At 41.5% G+C, this 11,556-nt stretch overlaps 1 protein-coding gene across 1 annotated transcript in view; it reads left to right on the forward strand.

Moving 5' to 3' along the window:
* Positions 1-11,392, forward strand: part of LRRC72 (leucine rich repeat containing 72) — a gene marked incomplete at its 5' end in the record, with an annotated part of 58,807 nt that extends 47,415 nt beyond the window's left edge. Inside the window, 6 exons of the mRNA XM_079947700.1 lie at positions 716-797; positions 2,033-2,146; positions 6,963-7,052; positions 8,503-8,661; positions 9,694-9,721; positions 11,212-11,392. Coding sequence (XP_079803826.1) covers positions 716-797; positions 2,033-2,146; positions 6,963-7,052; positions 8,503-8,661; positions 9,694-9,721; positions 11,212-11,377 — 639 coding nt within the window. The 3' untranslated portion in view covers positions 11,378-11,392. The remainder of the gene's footprint in view (positions 1-715; positions 798-2,032; positions 2,147-6,962; positions 7,053-8,502; positions 8,662-9,693; positions 9,722-11,211) is intronic.
* Positions 11,393-11,556: the final 164 nt, after the last annotated feature.

An 11,556-nucleotide genomic window follows, 5' to 3' on the forward strand; every position in this document is an offset into this window, starting at 1 on the left:
CTTTGGGAGGAATGGCATGATATAAATTTAGTAAATAAAATGTGCATTCTACCTGATCCTTGTTTAATGCTCTAACACTCTGTATTTTCTGAGAATCAGTATTCTACTATTACTGTGTTTACATAACTGTTTTGATTTTTACATTGTATAAATTATACATTGTATAAATATTAGGTTATGTATTGACATTTGTATTCTGTGATGTAAACTACCCTGTAGTCTTTTGATGAAGGCCAGAATATAAATTTAATTAATACTAATATTAATACTAATAATATATGTAGATTAAGTATTAGCAGACTATATATCCTTTGCTGAAGCTCTCCTTTTCCAGCTATATGTGATTTGTGCCACTTCAGGACAAAGGATGAAGAGGGTAAAATGGCTGAGGTTTCAGCACACTGGGTGGCATTCAGTGAAGTTTTACTAAGAGCAGACCTACTGAAATTAGTGGACCTAACTTAGTTACGTTCACTAATTTCAACAGTATGGCAATCATATGACATGCAAAAACACGTTATAGGGAGGTGCTTAATATAGAGGGAAAGAACATTTCTACTGTGCATTTTGAGGCCTGTTATATTTTTAATCTGTTATATGGGAAATTTCACAGGCGTATTTAAACCCACAAAGATAGCATATAATATATGCTATATGGTATAGTTCTTCACCAACAAAATCACATGAACCTATTGTTCCAATTCTCATAATTCAGATTCAGAATCTAACTATGTTGAAGCACAACTGCTGCTTGACAGAACTGTACCTCAACAATAACGAAATCCGAGATATATCAGGTATGGCATTAACATAATCTCTTGTGAACCGGTAGTGATTCCTGTGAGCATATATGTGTTAAATTTGGTTGAAATAGACTGCAAGAAGTCCTGGAAATAAGACGAGTGGTGCTTCATGAAAATAGAATGGGGGAATGTTCTTTGGCCCCATGGAGCCTTCAGTGTGGGTTTTCTCAGGGCTCGATTTTATCCCTCATGCTGCTTAATCACGGAGTGCGGTCATCCAGAGTTTTGGAGTATGTTGTCGGCAATATGCTGATGACACACAGCTCTGCTTCTCCTTTACACCTGCAGGTGAGGCAGTGGATGTGCTACATGGTTGTCTTACCTCAGTAAAGAATTAGATGATAGTCAATAAACTGAAGCTCAGTTCAGATAAACTGAGGTCCTATTAGTTGGTGGCTCCCTAGCTCTGATGGCTGGGAGGTTGATGGGGTTACACTCCCACTGAAGGAGCGTGTACAGAGCCTGGGCATTTTTCTGATGTGGAGTGCCTTCCATCAGATTCAATTGGTGGCCCGGTTCCGCCTTTATCTGGACAGTGATAGCTGAACTTCTGTTGTTTATGCTCTAATAACCTCTAGGTTAGATTACCTCAATGTGTTATATGTGGGACTGTCTCTGAAGATGGTTCAGAAACTTCAGCTAGTGCAGAATTCAGTGACCAGGTTTCTCACTGGGACAAGATGGTTTGGAAACATAACGCCAATCCTGGCTTGACTGCACTGGCTGCCAGTTAGCTTCCAGGCTGAATTCAAATTATTGGTTTTGACCTATAAAGTATTAAACAGCTCAGGACAGCAATGCCTCAAGGATTGCCTCTCCCCATATGAATTTACTCTGTATGAATTCACCCCATCTTCCTGTGCCTCCTCCATGACAGGTCCAGACAGGCAACATGAGAACGGGTCTTTTCTGTGGTGGCTCCCTGTTGGTGGAGTGCTCTACAGAGGGAGGCTTGTCTTAGATATCTTTAGGCTCCCTTCAAACATTTTCCTCTCTAACCAGGCTTTCAGCCTTTTAACTACCTGTGACCTTTTAGAAGTGGGTTGGATGTTTTTTAATGTTTAATGTATTTTGGTTCAAATGTATCCATATGGGTTTTTTTGTTTGTTGTTCATTTGGTTTTTGGTTGTAAGTCACTGGGCAAGATAAGGAGATGTAACAAACTGAAGAAACAAAATATGAGCACAAGTAAGGCATTATTTTATTGTTAATTGTTGTTGCCATTTTAGGTGCTCTGAAACATATTCATGTGTTGCAAATCCTGATGCTTCACAACAATCACCTGAAAACCCTGGAGAAAACTGTGAAAGAGCTTCAAGGAATGCAGCATCTGCAGACCTTAAGTAATCATTTACTACCTTTCTCTCTCTCTCTCTCTCTTTTTCCTCCCCATGCATCACAACATTGACAGGACGCCCTCATACATTTAGTAGAAAACAGATAGTTTTGAGGAGAAGGATTGAATAAGATATATGAGCCTTTTTTGGAAATGCTTTTTGCTGAGCAAATAAGATTCTCTAATTAAACATACCAGTATCAGTTTTAACTAGTGTCTGCATTTGTTTTATTTTACGTTACTGACAGAGCAAGGGGTAGATGAAAATGCTTGAGACTCTGAAATTTCATATTAAGATAAACAAGACGGTGCTGGCGCCACTAAGCGTTGCTGCATTCAAATCGCCTTCAGGGAAGCAGGATTATAAACTGTTAACCTGTTGAAAGTGAAAGTGTAAGCAATCTTTCTCAGGTTTTTTTCCCTCCCTAAAGGAATGTGCTCATAGATCATACCAGGGCTTTCAGAACTTTTAAGAAGCAGGAACTAATTTAATGCCTCGGTAAAGTAATTAATAGAGGTATTTAATATTGTTACAGGCCACCCTAATCTCTGCTGCGTGGTAGCAAGGGATTCCAGGGGTCTTGGCAGTTAACCAGGCTTTGTGTTTCCTTGAGGGAAATGATGCTGTAATATCTTAGAAATACAGTTTATTGACACATGTTTACGCCTGAGTTTTATGGAGGGAGAGCTCACAGCAATTATATCCCAAGGGGGGGGGTGCTGCCCTTCAATCCCACATGGTGTTCTGTCCATTTCCTTCTCCTTCTTCCCAGAAAACCCTGCTCCAAAAACATGTTGCAAAAGGACACCCTCTCTTCCTGTGATGACATCGCGCCCCACGGTTACCCTGGCAACCTCCCGCTCTCATCTCTGCTTTTGTCTTCTGCTAACTAACACATATCTGGGGGGAAAGGACAGTATGCATGGTCAATTGTTCTTTAATGGCCCAGTCACATTTCTCCTTGTGTTCTTAATGGCAACAATGGCAACTTTGGGGGGGAGGGGGGCCTCAAATATTTTATTGGGGGTGTGTGGCAAAGGGACCTTGGCCCCTCAGTGTTGGCTCCTATGCCAAAGACCTTTCTATTCCAGCTTTCTATTCTCACAGTGGCCAACTTGATGCCTTTGAGAGGCTCACTAGCAGGAGAGGAGCACAGCAGCGCCCCCTTCTCATTGTCCTTGGCAAATGGCACCCAGAGGCCTGTGATACTTTTTAAAGCAGGGGTCAGCAAACTTTTTCAGCAGGGGGCTGGTCCACTGTCCCTCAGACCTTGTGGGGGGCCGGACTATATTTTGGAAGAAAAGAAATGAACGAATTCCTATGCCCCACAAATAACCCAGAGATGCATTTTAAATAAAAGGACACATTCTACTCATGTAAAAACACGCTGATTCCTGGACCGTCCGCGGGCTGGATTTGGAAGGCGATTGGGCAGGATCCGGCCCCCGGGCCTTAGTTTGCCTACCTATGTTTTAAAGGCAACCAAGATGGCAGCCAACACGCTGGTAAAAAAAATCAATGGTTCAACAATATGCTGAGTGAAGTATTTCCTCTTGTCTGGTATTATGAGAGGGGGGAAGGTTGTATAATTTCTCCAAATTATGCACGCCTCTACCATGTCCCTTTCTTACTTGCTTTTTTCCTGAATGAAAAAGCCTCCAATGTTGTAAACTTTCCTCAAAGAGGACTTGCACCATTGATCATTTTGACTGTCCCCCTTTTCCAGCTCTATAACCTTTTTCGAGGTGCAGCGACCAACACTTTAGACAGCATTTCGACTACAGTTACTCCATAGACTTGTATAAAGGCCTTCTGATATTCTTGCATACGGAGGTTTTAGGCTCTGTGCACTATTCAAAGTGATGAGATTATTTCTACAGAGATGATTAAATCTCTACTTCATAGCCATAAAAGTAGTGTTCTTTCTACTACTGCCATCTAGTGGTTCTTTGCATGCAATCAATTACCATGATCTATTTTTGAGTGAGGAAAAAAATCACAAAAATAGATGAATGAGATTTTTCAGGATATGGCCAGAAAAAAAGATAGATTATGTTTTTTATCCAGATATTGTCATTATTAAAAGAAGCCACTGATACATTGAAAGTGTCTTCTCAAAGCACAAAGCACTAATATGCCTCACTACTGAGTTGCTTCTCTGTCAGTGTTTTAAAGCTTTCCCCCTCTGCCATGAGAAAAATGGAGTAGCATAATGAGCTGGTTCACAATTAATATTAAAACATGGTTTAGCACTATGTGTGTGAGTAGAAACAAGCTTCAGCAATATCTTGTGCTTTCACCCTTTCTCCTTCCCTCTTGTCCTCCCCATGTGGCCAGGAGAAGGACTTTGCTAGCATTTACTTTGTGGGTGATTTTTCTGTGTAATTAAATAATCTTCAACCTGTTTTGAATGGGGCTGCACTTCTTCTAAGGAAGAAAGTTTGCAATTTGAGGATGCTCTGTGATCCAACACAGGTTAGGCTCAGAGGCAGAGAGTGTGTTATTTCTGTTTCATTGGATATACCAATTATGACCCTATCTGAGTAGAGATAAGCTTGCAGCAGTTATCTAAGCTTTGATAATCTCCTGCTTAGATAACTGTACTGTGTTATATGTGATGCTGCCTTTGAAAATAGCCTGGAAAGTCCAGCTGGCCCAAAATAGAGCTGAGATTATTAATGAGTACAGGTGTATATATAAATATACACCTGTATATAACTTTTTAAAAGGTGATAGAATGGATTGCAGAAACTATCAAGGCATCTCTTTATTAGCTGCGGACGGGACGGCAAAATTCTTGCAAGCATCTTAGCAAACTGTCTCCTAACAATATCAGAGGCTACCCTTTCTGAATCCGAAAATGGTTTTCGACCTTCCAGGGGGACAGTGGACATGATTTTCACTGCTCGACAGCTTCAAGAAAAATGCAGAGAGCAAAACCAACCCCTGTATATGACCTTTATTGACCTAACTAAGGCCTTGGACAATGTAAATCATAATGCCCCATGGACTGTCCTTTTGAAAATCGGCTGCCCAGATAAATTTGTGAACATCCTCTGTCTCCTAGATGATAATATGACAGCAACAATTGCAGATAACAATGGCTGTCAAAGTGCGCCATTCAGTGTGGGATCAGGTGTTAAACAGGGTTGTGTTATCTCCCCAACTCTATTTATTAGTTTCATCGCAATGATCCTACACTTTGTCAAAGGGAAACTCCCCACTGGAGTAGAAATCATATATTGAACAGATGGAAAGCTCTTTAATCTGAGTATTCTGAAAGCAAAGACCATTGTGTGCTTAGAGAGAGACGGTGGCCATTTCATGTGCTTTGAAGTAAATCTATACAAGAGAAATGTCACGGCCTGCAGTATTCTGCTGGTATTACACACTTATCAGCATTTCTTTTATACTGAGAAAGCCATTGGTGTGCAATGCAGCAATAGATAATCACATAAGATAATTATGTAATGAGTTTAGGATATGGAGGAGACTGCAGATGACTTAAAGGTAAAGGTAAACGGACCCCTGACCATTAGGTCCAGTCACGGATGACTCTGGGGTTGCAGCGCTCATTTTGCTTTATTGGTCGAGGGACCAAGCGTACAGCCTCCAGGTCATGTGGCCAGCATGACTAAGCCGCTTCTGGTGAACCAGAGGAAACGCCATTTACCTTCCCGCTGGAGCGGTACCTATTTATCTACTTGCACTTTGACAGGCCTTTGAACTGCTAGGTTGGCAAGAGCAGGGACCAAGCAACGGGAGCTCACCCCGTCGCGGGGATTCAAACCGCTGACCTTCTGATCGGCAAGCCCTAGGCTCTGTGGTTTAACCCACAGCGCCACCCACGTCCCACACAGATGATTTACCTGCATTGAATTCTGAAGCATTTCAGCCGCAAGACCAATGATTTTGATAAAATCCCAGACACCTAATTCCTGCTAGTCACTTTTTCTAATGGAATGATAACCAGCAATCTGCATAAAAAGATGTGAATTGCCCCTTTGGCCAGGATACTGGTTATTTGTGTAATCTGCTCTTTGTGCAACTCTGTAAATACAGAGGATTTGGATTGGGTCATCCAGAATCCGTTTTTTACATGTTGAAGACAAAGAATTCTGGAACCAACTAATGCTGGTTCCCATTGTACGCTCACTGTAAAAAGAAAGGTTCCTATTTCCCCACCAAAGAACGACCATCAACTATGATGTGCCAGCGAATCATGTTGGGTTTTTTATATATATAAATAGGAACTAAATTAAATGTGTTGTGCTGATATAGACAGACAAAATGGAATGGTGCCTTAGTCAAAGCTCAGCTGCCACACACAAAAAGGAAGATTAAAATTAGAGCAGTTTGATTTTTCTGAATGCTTTTGCGTTCACTGAAGTCTGATGAGGATTCTTGTGAGTGGCCAGACCAGTCACAACACCTCTCAGTCAGGAATGGAGAAGTTGAAAGTCTTTTACAGTTATCATCTCTGTCTTCTAGATATGTTTGGGATTTGCTGGGGCTTATCTGGGAGGGCGAGATGCATTGGTGCAATACATGATGGGAAACTTGATCCGAGTATCAGAATCTTTCTGGTTAATCATAAAGAACAAACAAGAACTTAAAGACTCATAACAAGTGGCAAAAAAGGCATTTGTTACAGATCTTTTTTCATGCACCTCACAATGGGCCACAACGTTCAGGAAGGAGGTGCTTTGTGAATACAAACTGGTTGATTATGTCTGTATAGTATCTACTGAAATATGGAGGAGGTTGCCAAGTCTTTGCTCAGTCATTTTGACCATTGTTCTCTTTGTTTCAACTCCTGCAGATCTGTTTAATAACCCCATGTCTCATGATCGCAGATACCATCTGTACGTAATATACCACATTCCTTCAGTAACATTGTTTGACAGAAAAGGTAGAAACTGTTTCTCCCCCGCTTTCTTTTCTTAATAGACATGAAGGATAATCACTTAATGCTTTTATATCTGAACAAGAAGCAATAAATTTGTGGCTGCCCTTACTCAGCAGTCATCAATTTTGTAAGGTTACATACAATACTTGTTAGTATTGGGTGGATACACTGCAGGACATCGTTCATCTTTAATAGAATTATCTGGCCCTACTTTTAAGAAACCTTCATGGAAATGGACCTTGAGCTTGTTTGGAGGTTCTAGCAGGGGAGCGCAGCTATCGTATACCCTTGACCGAAGAACGGTACACTCCTTCTATCTGGGATGGTCGTCCTCTTCCACCGAGCGCGCAGCTTCGGGAGGGACGAACATGGAGCGGTGAGGGAGGAAGGGGACACCCGCCTAGCCAGCCAGATCAGCCGAATCAACCCTGGCAATCAATGGGGTGACAGATGTCGCAGCCAGATCGCCCTCACATGAACGTGCATCTATAGCCTGGTTAAGTGAAATTGTAACAGCTTATTCAGTTTCCAGGGGTGTTGTCTTTGTTCGTCTATTACCACGCAAGCAACAACATTTTATTGCTCCTTAAAGACACATAGATTTATCATGATTATTATTTGCTCTCCCATCAGATGTCAAGGAGATGTGTAACTATACAAACTTTAGAAGACATCTGAAGATAGCCCTGTTGGGAAGATTTTTAATGTTTAATGTTTTATTTTGTTTTTATATATTTGGAAGCCACCCAGGGTGGCAGGGCAACCCAGTCAGATGAGTAGGGTACAATTATTATTGCATGTATCTGTTGCATGAAGGATTTATTATCCTCTGTTGATGGATGCAGTTGTGTGTGAATGTAAGCAGTGAGGTCAGAAGGCAGCAAAATGCAAAAAGTACAAACCAAGCATCACAGAAGTACTTAAATGTTTGTAAAGTAGGCATAGCGGCCATTCACAAAGCAGTGCTGAAAACACAAGCAGCCGGCATTGCTAAATTAATTTGCAAAGTTAATTCATTAATTTCATGGAACAAGCCCTATGTAATGCTTACTCAAATTGGCCTATTCAAGGTGGACTATGGAGCCTATTGAACACCTTTCACACACTAGCAGTAGGAAGTCCTCTCAATTCCCATAACCAAAACAATTGTAAGAGACATAGGGCAGTTTCAAAAGCAGTTTGGAATATATCAGGGGAAACTGTAGCTCGGGGGGGAAGGGATGTCTAAAAGCCCCACAGGGAGAAGAGGTAACACATGGATGCACCTAAAAGAGCTCTCTTGACTGTGACCAGAAGCCTGCCTCTCTAGAAACATTAAGCTACTACTGTCTGTAAATCACACAAGTAGCAACATCCCTTAGTGCTAAGCTGTCACCCACCTAAAGAATAAAGAAATATAGTATGTCAGCAGCTGGTTGAGCTCCAGATAATGCCATCTATTTCTATGTTACAGAAGTAACCTCAAAAGAAAGAGTATCAGCTGTTCATATATATGACCATGAACGGTCCCTCGTGCTTCATTCTATAGGATTTGGGAAGAAAATCGATGAACCGTTTTTGCCCAAGCAATCATTTTGCCTAACACCAACCAAAGTGATAAGATTGCCTCCAGGTATTTAACAGTGATTCAGAAAATAATAATAATAATAATAATAATAATAATAATGCAGATGAACAACCATTGCCTCCTTACATTATATGACTTTCATAATTATATAATTGCCTTGCTTTTTAGCAGTCTACTTGGGATTCTTTGAGAGCTTGCTGTGATTTACACTCATTGTCATTCTAGGCTTCTCAGTAAAAGCTGTTATCTTTTAGAAGAAAAAAATCATTGTTAAATTACTCAGGGTATTTACTGTATAATTCAGCTATTCTTCCCTTTTCCGGATATCTAATATTGGTCTTTAAGATTTTAAAGCTTGAAAATAAGAAGGGCTTGGCATGTGCTGCATACATATAGCTGCTTTCCTTCTCATTTATAGGGCAGCTTTTTCACCTGGTGGGTCAGATACTCCCCCCCCCCTTTGGCAGTCAATGTTTGGCACACTAGGAGCAAATGAGCAAGCAGAATTGAACTCTACATATATCAGCTGGAGGGCAGGTTCAATCCTGCTTCCTGCAGGGATTAGATGGGTGAGCAACCTCTCCTGCACATCCCAAACCAAGCAGAACTGAACTCCCCAAGCACCAGCTTGATGGACATGTGTTGTCAGGTGTTAAGCAGGCAGGCGAAACTTGGCCCACAAGTCATAAATTTCCAGTTTTATGGCGAGTCTTTTCAATTGTATTCCAGTGACTACTGCCACAGCCATTGAAGATTCCTAATCGGTGCACAAAAATCTTTAGAAACCTCTACCTGCTGCTGCCTTTTTCTTAGTTATGTGTAGTTGAAGCAGGTGGCAAATGGGGAGCAAATATGATTTTGTCCACAGGGAGAAATCAATCACAAGTTAACTGTATATAAGGCTAAGCAAGTAACTAGAAAAAACTATCTCACTTAGTGAACCATTTAAGCCAAATTGCTAACTTACAACACTTGCCATTTGAATCTAATGGAATTTAGAATTGACTGAAACTGTTCAGTATTCTGCATGTCAAGGGCTATGCAGACTTGAATAACTTTTTCCTATCTTTGTTTTAGGTTGCGAGTTTGGAAATCACCTGGTTAAGTAAGCAAGATCTGCCTTTCCTTTATTTCTAATCCATTAATATTTAGATACGAAGCTTCCAGTCTAACAACAACTTAAAAACAAAAGATTTATTTTGCCCTAATACATCATGCACACTTCATCAGATGCATGAAGTGATATCCCTGGCTCGCAGATACAGGTTAGCCAGCCACTCCATTCACATTGCCCCCATGTGTCTAGTAACCGGCTACTGTGCATGGAGAAGGCGAACATAATCTGCTAATGAAAAAGGGGATCATGGTCAGTACTAAAAACACCCCTTTCCCAACAGGCCTTGTAGAATAAGCACATCTCAAATGCTTTTTTTTTTTTTTTTACATTCTCTGGTCAATATGCAGCACTCTCCAAGAAAACACTGTTTATTTCTCTCTCTAGATCAGAAGCGGACAAATGGTTCCTTGCAGCCCGCTTTCTAATTTTATGCAAATTGTGGCATCCCCTCTTGCTGATCAGCAGGGGAAAGGGGGCATTGCTGTAGTCTCATCTCCCTCCCCTCCCCACTTCTTGTCATCGGCTAAGCAGAAGTTGAGGGGCTGTAGATACACATTTACTCCTCATTCACAATGGGGCTCCACACAAGATTCCTTCCATCCATAAACGTTTCTATGTGTGTGAAGAAGCAGATGTGGGTTGTTATCTCCCCCACCCCCGTAAAACCCCACATCCATTCATTTTGAGAGTACCCGCCCTTGAGGAATGGATTCTCACATGTACCTCAGCCCCACCTGTAAGCCATTCCTCCACCCACACAGAGGAGCAGTAGGGAAACAGCTGAGTTGTGTGGAAAGTGTGGGGCACAGCAGCAGAGTCTTGTTGCTCAGCTGGGAAGTGGGGGTGGGCTGCAGATAAATATCTGTAGTGAAACCACCCCCATTCTGTTTCCCCTGACTTTGCTTTACTTCTTGACTAAGAGGTACAAAATTTTTGTACTGTATTTTTCGCTCCATAAGGTGCACTTTCCCCCTCCTAAAAAGTAAGGGGAAATGTGTCTGCGTCTTATGGAGCGAATGCAAGCGGGAGGCTCTGCTCAGCGCTCCCTTTAAAGAGCCGTGTGGAGTGTGTGTATGGCTCTTGGGGGCTTTTCCCCGAGGAAGGAGAAGGGCAGCCCGTCAGTCCCTTCTCCCTCCTCAGGGAAAAGCCTGCAAGCACCACACAGACACACTCCACGCGGCTCATGAAAGGGAGCCTGGGATTCATACAGGCTCTGCTCAGCACTCCCTTGAAAGAATTTTTTTTTCTTGCATTCCCCCTCTAAAAACTAGGTGTGTCTTATGGTCAGGGGCGTCTTATGGAGTGAAAAATACGGTAAACCATAAAAAATATTTACTATGCACTGGGTGCCATATTAGTATCAAATCCATTCACGTTTAAACTTTAGTTTTCTCATTGCAAAAGAAAAAAAAATTATGGTCATTTACTTTCTCTCTCTCCCCCCCCCCCCCCCCGCTTTTTGTTTGATTCTTTGGAAGGATTCCGTATGAAAACCCAGAACATGCTGTACTTGTGAGGGCCATGAGGCGATCTGTCATGGAGTTCGCCACTGTCGACTGGGAGAAGATGCCCACCTGCGAAGAGAAACGCCTTGGCAGCAATCCAGAAAAAAGGCCAGAGAGACTGACAATTAAGTTTCGATAAATGTGACTTTTCTCCGACAGTTGTCTCTTAAAAAAAACAAAACAAAAAAACACATTTCTTTTGCTGCTCTTGGTATTGTTGCGCTTTAAACATCAATTAAAATCATTTCAAGCAGGAAAATAATCCAGTTACATTACCATTTTAGCATAGTATGAAGGGGTGATATTTAAAACGATAAA

Source organism: Podarcis cretensis (assembly GCF_951804945.1).
Source record: "Podarcis cretensis genome assembly, chromosome: 12".
NCBI lineage: Eukaryota > Metazoa > Chordata > Lepidosauria > Squamata > Lacertidae > Podarcis > Podarcis cretensis.